General features: G+C 40.9%; 1 protein-coding gene across 1 annotated transcript in view; it reads left to right on the top strand.

Moving 5' to 3' along the window:
* Positions 1–13,618, top strand: part of LOC308320441 (MAM domain-containing glycosylphosphatidylinositol anchor protein 1-like) — a gene marked incomplete at both ends in the record, with an annotated part of 138,569 nt that overhangs the window by 60,012 nt on the left and 64,939 nt on the right. Inside the window, one exon of the mRNA XM_080770844.1 lies at positions 443–617. Within this exon, the coding sequence (XP_080626970.1) occupies positions 443–617 (175 nt within the window). The remainder of the gene's footprint in view (positions 1–442; positions 618–13,618) is intronic.

Here is a 13,618-nt window from a genome sequence, read left to right as displayed (position 1 = left end):
AGACCATGTCAAGATCTCTTAATGCCGTGATCACCAATTATGGCGTCCCACAATTAAATGAACATGATCATCCGAGCATTGACATTGATGTGTTAATTAGCAGCATGTGTAATATGTAATAGTGAAAGCCATTCTCTCCATTTAATTTATTATCCATTTTTGGTATTTATTCTGACAATGCACATAATTTAAGTGAATAAAGAATATGAAAGTAGTTTGTATTAAATAAATCAGTCAATTCAATGAATAATCGTGATTCAATATTGGTCAAAATAATCATGTTGGCTATAATTGTGTCCATAATCGTGCAGCAAGTTTGGTGTTCTATAGGGTTACATGCCAAGGATGTATCCATCACAAGCATTTGCATTCAGACCGTCTTTCAAAAAACTGATGACAAACCACCCCTCCCCTTTCTCTCTCTCTCTCTCTCCCCCTCCAGGTCAGGTGGACGAAGACAGCAGGCAGTGCGTCGGAGAAGTTCCAGGAGACGTCCATCTATAATGAGACACTGCGTATCAAGGCCATCCAGAGAGTGCAGGGGGGCCGCTACTACTGCAAGGCCGACAACGGGGTGGGGGTGGCTGCTATCAAGTCCATCCGTGTAGATGTGCAGTGTAAGTGGAGAGGGATACAGAGAGAACGAAAGCTGAATACCACTTTGGCTATTCCCACTGTATGTACAGTATGGATGGGGAGAGAGAGAGAGAGAGAGAGAGAGAGAGAGAGAGAGAGAGAGAGAGAGAGAGAGAGAGAGAGAGAGAGAGAGAGAGAGAGAGAGTTCCACATGGGCGTGCGTGACTTTCCATGGGAGTATCTGAAGTGTTTTCAGATGCACTCCTAACATTTTCTGGCAAATTCCTCTGAAATTGTTTAGATATTTAGAATGTTTGATTAAATTCAACTAGGATTCTACAGAGATGTATTTGGTCAGATACTCCTGTGGAGTGGTCATGACGTTGGTGGGATAGATTAACAGTGTCATGGATAATCAGTTACTACCAGGTGGTACGGGCTCCCTAGCCCACTGTTTCTCAACCAATCAACAGTCCGGTCCCTCAGTCCTAAACCAGATGCTTTCTTTACCCAACAAGTTGTAACAGACTTTGTAACGGATAGTGGGACTGATCTCCGTCATCCAGACAGGGAGAGAGGAACACAGCAGAGAAAACCCTTTACAGGATTCAATTGTAGTATTATGACATATTCTAGTATATATGAGTATTTCATAATAAGCGCACATTTCGCAGAATTAGACAAGCAGAATTAGCAGCAAAAATAGCAGATCTACAAGCATGTGAGATTTGTTTGTTTTGTTTTGTTGTGTCTTTCGGCAAAGAGATTTAGGTGTAGAGCGGGAATACGAGGAAGCCAGTGTGGAATCCATAGTGGACCCTGGTCAGTACATAGGGTTTAACTATGAGTTTGATGCAAATAAATTGATTCCAGGAAAAATTGTCCTTGCTTTTACCCCTCATTTGGGAATATTTTCAATAAAAACAAATAGAAGAATTATATATATATTAAAAATAAATTCTCTTTGGATTTAAGGGGAGAGCCAGCGTGTCTTTTAAAAGTGCATACAAATCTAAAAGCCTCTTTGTTTTTGGGCCCTGCAGTATACAGTATATACAGTATATTGGCCTCCAAATAGAGGAACACTCTCCACAAACTGCACCCCCATTCTCCCATCCCACCCCACCTGGGTGGTCTTTGTACAGCGTTTTGATATGTACAGTATGTCCAGAAGCAGTGCTTGGCTATAGGGGCCCCGTGCTGCTGTCCGTTTTGCCGTCCCCCTGTCCCTCTGAGTCAGGGGCCAGGCCATGGAGACAAGGCTGCTTCACTGGGGGTCCCCTCACATCTCACATCTACCATAGTAAGATCATGCCCCTCTCTCTCTCTCTCTCTCTCTCCCCTGCTCTCTATCACGCACGCACGCACACTCACACACACACACACACACACACACACACACACACACACACACACACACACACACACACACACACACACACCGCCTGCAGCATCCATGCACGTATGCACGGACACACACACGCATTGACTCAATGATTCGCACAAAGCGCTGTTACCCCCTAGGAATGTGTTACCAGCTCTGCGTGGGATTGGTATTGCAGGCAGGCATATTGTGTTGCATTTGTGGCTGTGACAGAAGCTGTAATGTTAGAGAGAGAGAGAGAGAGAGAGAGAGAGAGAGAGAGAGAGAGAGAGAGAGAGAGAGAGAGAGAGAGAGAGAGAGAGAGAGAGAGAGAGAGGGAGAGAGAGAGGGAGAGAGAGAGAGACCAGTAGTTGTATAAGGAAGGGGCCAAATGAGGATGAATGAGCAGAATAGAGAAAAGAAAATAACGATAAAAGAAGAGACAGAAAGAGCATGGTGAGATTATGAAATGGAAGTACACTACACTAATGTAATTTGGGTATAGTGCTAACCGCTCCAACATGGGACATTATGTGTTTGGGTATCTATTAGCCTGTAGCAACCTGGCTATTGGTTACTGTGTTTATTAGTCTATCTCAGACTTAAGGGGTGTGATTTCTTTCACTTTTTTTTCCTATTTTCCTATATACAGGTGTAATGTTTGTCTTTAGTTCAATGTTTGTTTTGTAAACACCATTGACAATGAAGGGATAATTTACATCATAAAGTGCCTCATTACGTCATATTGTCTTATTATTGTTAATGGTGTTTAATGTTTGTGTTGGCACCGTTTGTTTTACATCACCATTACGTCACTATTAGCGCCCCTCACTTCACATGAGTGTGATTTATTGAGGGGCGCTAGCCCCTCCTATATTCAGCTATAGTGTAGAGTATAGACTCTTGTCCTAACACAAACATTAAATGCCATTGACAATGAATGAAATATGTGTCTGAGCAAACTGTCTATTTCTGTGTTAAGACAAACATTAAATTCCCATTGACAATGAATGGATGAAGTACAATCACACAGGTGTGATTTTTTCATTATGTGACCAAGAGTGTTCAGGACCACATTAGAGAGACGTGCATGGTTCAGATAGAGAGGGGGTGGCAGAGACAGATATAAGTCACATTTCATTTATACTCTCACTCTATTCATCCACCCGTCATTACTTCATTTATAATTTATGTATACACTCTCACTCCATCCACCTTCCTTCCACTTAATATTTCTACAGTGAGAGTGAGAGTCTCACTCCCTTCCTTCGCGTCATTTATTATTTCTAGCCTCACTACATTCCACTTCTCTCCACCGTATTGTTCTCGCTCTTTTCTTCTCAACCCTGAGAGACAAAGTTTTACCCCAACCCATCATTACTCCATTTACATTGTACAAAATCTTCCTTCTGTGCAGCCATGAAGCAGCTGCTCCATGACCCTCGACACTCTGACCAGTGAGACAGTGGGGCGGTGAGCGGGCGGGATTAACTCTATAGCTAGTAGCCTCTACTGACGGGATGGACTTGGTTCAGAAACACACTGAATGGTTAACAACTTATTATTTTTTGTATAAGCTAGCTTAGTTCAGAACAGATATCGCCTGAAATACCCAATGGGTTATTAGGGCTGAAGCGAATGAGCAATATAGTTTAGTTTAGCAGAGGTTGTGCCTCCCTCAGGAGGATTTACCATCAAGGACACTCACAGGTAAGTGATGATGATGATGATGATGATGATGATGATGATGATGATGATGATGATGATGATGATGATGATGATAAAAGTGATTGTGTACTAATCATTACCAAATATCAACATTATTGATGTGATCGTTGACGATTATGGTTTTCATTCACTGGATTTCTCTAAAGAATTCCTTGTGGAGGTGAGCTGGAATTATGTCTTTTGGTACTGCTGCTGGTGTTAAGAGAAGAGCAGTTAGTCCAGCAGCCAAAAGGTTTTATTTATTTTTGTTCAAAGTGGGAAATTTGGTATATAGTTTTTTTTATTGGTCTAAAATATTAATTTCAAATACATTCACAAATCCACCTTCTGACCGGCTGTCATCATTGAGCAATTTATTTTATAGGGGGTTATATGTGACCATACCATTAACAACCTATAATAATAAAGATCATAAGGCATAATTTTCGTTATGCCTTTAAATAGCATGTGACGTGTCAAACTACTGTAGGGGGTTTTCATGATTCTGAATCCATTCCAAGTGTTTTGCACTCTTTGGGCTAAAACACTAACCTGACGCTGCCAGATCCAAAAAGCTTGCTACACAAATTTGTTTCACAGCTTATTTGGATCTGGGATCGCGGAAGCAAATTCGATGACGGGGCTGTTCCTTTTTTTCAAGATACATGGTAGATGATTGGATGGGAGCGTCTGTCTATCACCGTGTGGGCGTGCAAACACAACCAATCATATCGACGTGTCTATATACCGTCACATCCGCATCCCGCCTTTAGCTCACGCTGATTGGTTCGGTACGAAGCAGATCTGACTCAGGGCTCAACTCCGTCAGAGATCCCAGATGAGTGTTGTGTTGGGGAATATGTTTCCGCAATACCGCCCTCATCTGGCAGCGTCAGGTTACTAAAACACGGCCATAGCCACAAATGTGCCAAAATGTGCTGACCTGGCCGTTTTTAGACCAAGGAATGTTTTTTGCTTGCTAATGCTTGGAATGGATTCGGAATCATGAAAACCCCTAGTTTTCACGTCACATGCTACTTAAAGCATAATTAATATTTTAAGATTTTGCCTGTTAATGGTATGGTCACAATAAAATAAATTGCTCAATGATGACAGCCGGTCAGCAGGTGCACAATCACGCACGCACGCACGCACGCACTGTATATATGTTGTGTCGTTTAATTGATTGCTATGCATCTCTCTCCCTCTGTGTTTCTCCCTCTGTATCTCTGCTGTTTGTGCTGTCCCCGTGTGATTATTTGAATTGCTTTCATTTGGCTCAGATATATATTCTTTATATAGTTTCTTTTATGATTATTTTTCTGTTTCTCTGTCTTCTTTCTCTTATACCCTCAGCCCCCACCCACACCATTGTTTATTCCTTCTCATCTTAGTCCCTTCCTTCCATTCCCTTCCTTTCATCTATTCTGATCATTTTATTTCTTGCTCTTGTGCCTTTTACCATTTTGTTTCCTCTGCTAGACGACTGAATACTTTATTTTAATAGATTCTTAAAATGTGATGCCAAATCACATTCCCTCTTTGTGCATACAACAAGGTGATGAAGAGAGAAAGAGTGTGAACGTGAGAATGAGTTGCGGTGTGACACGTGGGAACAGAAACAAACTACAAAGTGAGTGCTTTTGTCACTATGCAATAGTAAACATTCTGTTAGCAACTGTGACAAAGGAGTTTAAACATGTTAACTATTATTACACTAATAGGATATCAAAAGTCTGAACTGGAGACATACACAAGGTCACAGCTTTCATTCCACAAAAGAGAGTAAAACAAAAACGTTTACAAAATAGACATTTGTATAATATAGCCTACTGCATATACCTCCTTGGGACATTGAAATTGATGCTGAGTAATTCAAATAAATTACAACTGATCGCTCTGGAGTGTTTCCAAGTTGTTGAAGTTGTTTAAGTGTGATATTACATGCAATTTGTATAGCCTCTCATAGTTAAGATAAAACAATGATTTTGAACTTATGTGAGTGTAGGCTACTTTAAAAGTATACTATGCTGTGAAGAGAAGCAGCAACATGAAGGATTGCATAAGACAGTGTCTGTTAAGTCAACATATTCTCACGCTAAAGTTATAGTTATAGTTATAGTCCTACCCACTGGAATGCGGAAGTGCCTTACTCACTCCCAACTCAAAATGCAGAAGCTCCACTGCAGCCATTGGGCATCGCATCAGCATCAAAAGGTGCTGACCGCAGAGATAAAACTTTGACTAAGAACCAACGTTTCGGCAAACACGTTAGTATGATATCCTGAAGAAGGCAACCTGTTTGCCGAAACGTTGGAATAATAAAGTTTATAGCATTGTGACTACGAGCTGTGCGGCCTCTTTCCTTAGTCACAGTAATGTCACGTACCAGAGATACTGTGAATGTGTCACTAGCTCTGCGTGGGGTTGGTAATTGCAGGCAGAGTGTGCATTGTGCATCTGTGGCTGTGACAGGAGCTCTGTGATAATAAGACAGCCCCCGGGCCCCCACCACCCACTACATAAATACTCCTCCCGCCCGCCTGCGTGCGCGCGCACACACACACACACACACACACACACACACACAGTGGTGGAAAAAAAGTACTCCATTGTTTTACTTAAGTAAAAGTACCAATACTGCAATTTAGAACTATACTTGAAAATAGCAGATCTACAAGCTCACAATGCGTCGCAATGCTATTTTCAAATCGCCAAAATGTATTGGGTTGAATGTATGTTTTCGCCAAAGTAACTAGTAACTAAAGTAAATGTACTGGAAGTTGGAAATACTCAAGTAAAGTACAAATACCTAAATATTGTACTTAAGTACAGTACATAAGTAAAAGTACTTAGTTACTTTCCACCACTGCACACACACTCGCATGCACGCACGCACGCACACACACACACACACACACCCCATTCTCTCCCAGACAACGTAGGATAGATGAAGATATAGGAAGATACTATTAACAATCACATTAATGGGAGGACTCGGAGGAGACCCCGGGGCCGACCAAGGCACAGATGGAGGGATCACATCGACTCACTGGCCTTGGAACGCTGATCCCCCAGGAGGAAGTTACTAATGTTGCTCTGGAGAGGGAAGTCTGGAGCACTCTGGTGGAGCTGTTGCCCCCGTGACCCGACTACAGATAAGCGGTTGAAGATGGATGGATGAATCCTGTTAATTCAGATGGTCTGTTTCAGATAAGATGCCTGTGTGTGTGTGTGAGTGTGTGTGTGTGTGTGTGTGTGTGTGTGTGTGTGTGTGTGTGTGTGTGTGTGTGTGTGTGTGTGTGTGTGTGTGTGTGTGTGTGCGCGCCGTGTGTGTGCATGTGCTAAAAGCACCCACATCTTTCTATAAAAGCTCGGTAGGAGAGTTATTGTCATCTGTTGAATGAACAGCCAGACGATGTCTTCTAGACACTGCTATATGAAAAGGTGAGGTGAAGGCACTCGGTTCCTTATGAATACACTTGTTTTGATTAACTTCTGCTTTCTGATATCAAAAGTTTTTTTTATGTGAGATGGAAATATTCTTAATTTATTTCTCACAGTTCCCTCTTACACACAGATCAGAAGTTGGAAATGAATGATCCTATCTATTTTTTTCATTTTCTTTCTAAGATGTTAGAAGTTGTACTTAATAACAGACAATTTAATTCAACCTTATTGCCTGGCTGTGAACTGTCTCCACTATTATTTATACTTGACGTGACGGTAGTATTGGGTGTCTATGCCACACAGGGATTATGTTTTTGTCCCTGTTTTGTCCATCCGAGCAACTGTATCCCACGTGAAATAATTACATATTTCACTGTCCAACCGTTGGTCATTGTGTCCGTCATAATTTATGGTAGCCTAATTCTACGAATGACACATAATTCCATCTCTCAAGGCACTCAGCATTCTATTCCATTCATATGAAAATAGACCTTTAATAATATGCTAAACCTGATGATCAGTCACCACAATGCATTGTGCATATGCCTGAAATTACATTAGTTTCTGCTTATAGGTGAAATTTCACAATCAGTGTGTGTGTGTGTGTGTGTGTGTGTGTGTGTGTGTGTTTGTGTGCGTGCGTGCGTGCGTAAAAGCAGTGTTGTCCAGGGTGTTAGTCACTACAGAACTTTCTGTGCTGACTAAATGACTGCAGCCACCAACTAGATTTTGTAATGGAGGGCAGTGGTTCTCCAACTTTTTGTGAGCTGTGAGCTTGTATATCTGTTATTTTTGAATATCCAATGTATATGGATATAGTGGTCAAAATGATTATAGCTCTATCGTAAATGGGCAACACAAAGTGCTAAGGATTAGGTACAGTTGAGTTTTCATTAGAATTCCAAATAGACTGGCGTGCATATTCTATGAAGATATTTCATTCCATTCTTCAGAGAATAATTTGACAGGAAAAAAGCATAGAGCTTCTCTCTGGCAGAAAACTATATGCTCTCAGATCAATGAAAGAATGAAAGATTGATTTTATCTGACCTGGCTGAAACCAATGTTCTTTCTGAAATATAATACCAGCTGGTGAAAATTAGGATTATTAGGATTCAGTTATTTTCAGTTCAGAGAAAGCAGATATTCTCTGGGGTTCTTTGTCCATTATCCAAATTACGTTCCATTTACATTATAATAATTTGAATACTTTGCATACTTAACGCAAATGATTGCATATTGTCACTTGCTTCTGAATATGATTAGTGTATGTGAATATGGTTTACAGGTACTTGGGGTCATCTCTATGATCCCCAGGTTCTACTGGTATGTTCCCCATAGACAGTGAATATATAAGTGTTTTGATATGGTTTTCCAAGTAGCCCAGTATGCTCTGTTAATAGTTGCCATAGCCTGTGACAAATTAATATACTGTATAGTGTGTGCGTGCATGTGTGGGGAGAGAGAGGGTGGTGTTAGTAGGAGACATTGAATAAGTGTTTAGCAGAACATTGGATCTTTAGCTAAAAGCCTCTGGTACCATCTGTCACATGTGTGTTTCCAGACGTGTGCGCCATGCAGTGTCACAGGACGAACACGCTGAGACAAGGAAGAATCTCCTTCACATAATGGCTTCTCATGCATGTCTGAGAACAGTGAGAAGATATAGACCAAACAGAACATGAAAAAGCACTCAGGTTCAGGGTTTCTTAACCCATTCTGACCTGAGATCAGATTCATACGAGGTTTCCACTGGACACACACTGGTCTGAATAACCCATTCTGACCTGAGATCAGATTCTAAAAAATGTCAGTCGTTCTTCGATTTTTCAAAAAATAGCAGACCTACAAGCTCGTAGCGCGCCACTCGGTGGCGCGCTATGAGCTTGTAGATCTGCTATTTTTCAATAGCTAAAGCATAACATGATGCCAACACCAAAACGGGTTCCCGTTCAGAATGGGTTAATTGTTACATGTTACGTTACACTACACCGGTTGCCCTTAAAACCTAATTTGGTTGATGTTTTGTCACTATTTATTATTTCCGTGGTCTACTTGCGATGTACTGTTGTAGGATTGCTCCTTTCAAGTCACTCTGGAGATGTACATTAGCGTAATGGCTGAAATGTAAACAATTTGCTAGTGTATAGTGTTTTGAAAAACCATCAAACAGAGACAAATCACTTTTATGCAGAGTGTTGGGCAGTAACGAGTTACTAGTTACATATATTACTGTAATATTATTACTTTTTTCAGTAACAAGTAATATAACGAATTACTCTGCAGAAATAGTAATATAGTAACTATTTACTTCGCCAAAACACGCTTCTTTACTTATTACTTTCACTTACAAATGAGCGTCATTTGTTTTGGTTTTGATTGATTGATTGATTGATTGAAATATTTATTAACAGTTTGTAGAATTACAGTACATTTCAAGCACAAACTCAATACAAAGACTGTTAACTGTGAGTGGACGACCCAATTAAGCATTACACTTGTATCATTGGATCATTGGTTCATTCGTTCGGTTATGCACTCATAGTAGATGGTTGTTGCATGGCATGCAAAAATGGAACAGATCTACAAGCTATCAACGCGTAAAAACAGACATGCGTTGCAGCTTGTAGATCTGTTTTTGTTGGCCTGCACAGCCTGCGCACAGTTATGACGTAGCGTATGCGTCTGGGGTCTCGCTTCACTTCCAAAAAACAACAGAGACAGACAGAGAAATGTATCGGTATTATTTTGCATTCTTGTCTGTCAAAGATGCCAAGTATATTAATGTCCGTTGTAAACTTTGCTTGTGCAAAAAAACACTTTATCTAAACGTGTTGAAGCATCTTTTTAAAGACGCACGAGAAACACAGAGCCCCCCCCCCCCCCGTGCAGGCAAAACAGACTGGATTTGATCCGCCAGCCGCCAGGAGATACATGGAGATTATCTGAAGAATTGGCTCGTCGCTGCCGCTGGGTGTATTGTTGTAGACGAGGTCGGTTAACCCGTCCCTCATGAACAGTTGACACGGCCTCATTTAATCAGGTCCATCATGGTCCGGAGCGGTTGCTCAAAGACCCGCCCGGAGTCAGCACTGTTTAATGCAATGTATTTGTGTGTTTAATATACGTTTTTTTTGTTGAATTACTCATGACAAAGTTGTAAAAGTCAACAGTATATCCATAAAATAAGCAAGCATCACGCTAGCAGACAATACACTAGTTCTGTCTTTCAATCATTTTATTATTATTATTGTCATTATAATATTTTCACAATCTGATACACCTTCTACTTTCTGCTTTATGGGTATAGGCTATACTGTTGACATTTATAACTTTGTCAACAAAAATACTTAAACATGCAATGATGCACAAATAAATTGCATTAAACAGTGCTGCCGGTGGGTCTTTGCACAACCGCTCTGGCATTGGAAAAATAAACTTTGAGGTCCAATGTTAGACTGCCTCCAATCTGAGAACCCATCGGCAAATAAAGGAATAGCAGCGCCCTCTTTTTCCTTTGAATTGGACGTGAGTCAACAGTCTGTCTTGAGAGGCTTCCTCAAAAAGGTCAGAGACTGTTGCTTCATTTTATTGTTTGTTATTTATGTATTATATAGGGCTACTGTCCGTTTTGAGATGCTGCAGCCATGTGTGTGCAGTTCAGATTGTTGATGTTGAATCCCATGTGTGTGCAGTTCAGATTGTTGATGTTGAATCCCATGTGTGTGCAGTTCAGATTGTTGATGTTGAATCCCATGTGGCATATGCAGCATAAAAGGCTGATGAGAGACTGATGACTATTTTTGTTTTATATCCTGCAATTATTCAGTTTGGCTGATTGGAGACTTCTTATTCCAATTAATTGGATTCAGTTGTAAAAGGAGCTCGCTAAACAGATTGTGTTCTTTTTGCGGGTGGAAGGGGCCCGGTTGAAAAGCAATATAAAGTAATATGTAACAGTATTACTCTTGATTCCAAGTAATAAGTAACGTAATATTATTACTTTTTCTAAGGAGTAAGTAAAGATATTACTCTCTTACTGTGTGTGTGTGTGTGTGTGTGTGTGTGTGTGTGTGTGTGTGTGTGTGTGTGTGTGTGTGTGTGTGTGTGTGTGCGTGCGTGCGTGCGTGCGTGTGTTCTCTTACTGGAATCAGGCCCAGCTCACACATTTCAAAGCTAGTAGAAAACGTGACACAATTTGAGCCAGTCGTTCACCTGTCTATCAAGTGGATGCTACATAATATTGTTAATGTCTTTGTCAAGACAAGAACAATGGCTTTTACCACAAAAAGTACAGGTAAATGGTTTTCTTCTGTGTTGGTCTTAGAAATATTATTCACAACCTTTTGCCACAAGCAGTACAACCAAAAGGTCTCTTATATATCGTTGGCTAAAATGCAAAACCTCCTGGGTGCAACTTGCAAGCAGTCAGTGCATGTCAGCCGCATAGAGGGCTGACATGTCTATCAAATCTACCACACTGTTTTAGAGCCAGTTAGGAAAAACTGAGAATCTCTACTGCAGTTCAATATACTCATGTACTTTTCTTGTAATATCTCCAAATTATATGCACATAAATTTAGTGATTGAGACAGTATTGTCCTGTACAGTGTCACACTACAGTATATCAACACTATAGCTCCTCAAACACCTACCTGTACTTACAACACTGCTGCATGGGAGCCATTACTTAGTTCATTATGTGAGTATTATGTCCTCTCTGTCTCACACTGGCCATGCTCTCTCTATTAGATTAGTTGTCTAACACCCCAGACGACCATTAATCTATGGCATTGAAATGCTACTAACTCACTATAGGGGCATTGCGATGGGGAAGGATGCACCCCTCTGTAGCTGGGGTTCCCCCTGGGACAAACCACATCAACACACAGATGCAGGGTCTTGGAGCAGCCTGTGGTTTAGTGGTGTGGAGGTGATTGCTGTCAGCACATGATGCCCCTGAAGGTTGATGATACTGTTCCTTGTTCATCCCCAACATCAAAATCTATAGCCATCTAATCAAGATGTCCTGGAGAGATCTCTGCCCCGCACCTCTAAATGCAAGGTGCTATAACATCAGCAAGGACAGCCGTAACAAAGCTGCAGTATACAGCCCATTGCTTTGGAAAACAATCATGTCAGAAGAACCACCATACAAACGTTGGTTTGTAATGTATCTCTAATTGTTTCCACTCAGTTTTAGGCTTTTAGCAAAGCGAGTTGGGAGATTGTCCTCAATATCGATTGAGCAAACGTTCATATACTGACTTTGTGAGTCTACAATCAGGGATGCTTCAGAATGTCCACAGTTTGTTCAAGCAAACCAGTCTTTAAGAGACAGATGGATGAACAGATGGAAACAGATGAACTGCAGCCATGCACTTCCTGTCTTCCTGTCATTACACATGAAATGTAATTAACACTTGATATATTCAAATGATTTAGCCACAATAGAACCTCATCTATTCAAGATTCAAGGCTCCATCTAGTTGTGTCACACTGTCTGAAATAAAAAAGAATAAAAAGGTCCCATCAATACATGACAGCAGCTACATGGTTTTATAACAACTTAATAATGGCCAGCAGATACTATGCATTTATTGTGGGGACACAGATTGATTTGAGAGCCAATTAGTGAGGTTGTAACTACAGTAAGAAGATGTGAGTTGCCACTATCCATCATCATCATCATCACACAGCTATACAATTTAATCTAATTAATTCTATAAATTAATTAACTCAGTTGATTCAGTTAGTTTGTCAGCCCTATGCATGTGTGTGTGGGTGTGTGTGTGTGTGTGTGTGTGTGTGTGTGTGTGTGTGTGTGTGTGTGTGTGTGTGTGTGTGTGTGTGTGTGTGTGTGTGTGTGTGTGTGCGTGCATGCGTGCGGATGTGGCCTGTTGATAACCTGCCCTCCGAACATGAGTAGATAAGATCACTCCACTATTTGGCCAGCTGTAGTGTGTGTGTGTGTGTGTGTGTGTGTGTGTGTGTGTGTGTGTGTGTGTGTGTGTGTGTGTGTGTGTGTGTGTGTGTGTGTGTGTGTGTGTGTGTGTGTGTGTGTGTGTGTGTGTGTGTGTGTGTGTGTGTGTGTGTGTGTGTGTGTGTGTGTGTGTGTGTGTGTGTGTGTGTGTGTGGTGTTTATTGTCTCTCTCCCCTCTGTGAAGGTTATACTGTACACCGTAGGTCTGGAGTTATCTTGACCATAACAGTGGCACTTTGTGCACACTGGCGTTGTTTTCTGGGGGAACAGAAGCATTATAGGTATAAATCAATGACAGGCAATGCCAGCGAGAGATAATTATAATGAAAGAAAGTGTGTGAAAATATATACCCGCTGAGCATAATAAATCACTGGTTAGTACAAATTCATTCAGGAAAAATGAAGTCTCTGTTGTCCCATTTTGAAATAGTTATTATTGAGGGGCTCGCATTGAAGAGAAGATTAACACATGAAAGGTCGAGTTGGAAGGTGGCTTGATGAATTGTTTTTTGGAATTGCAGTTTGAGTAATTGTATTCT

The sequence above is a fragment of the Protomyctophum bolini genome (genome assembly GCF_963924005.1).
Source record: "Protomyctophum bolini genome assembly, chromosome: 1".
In the NCBI taxonomy this organism is placed as follows: domain Eukaryota; kingdom Metazoa; phylum Chordata; class Actinopteri; order Myctophiformes; family Myctophidae; genus Protomyctophum; species Protomyctophum bolini.
Note: the sequence above shows the minus strand (reverse complement) of the source record. Positions and strands in the feature narration are given on the sequence as shown.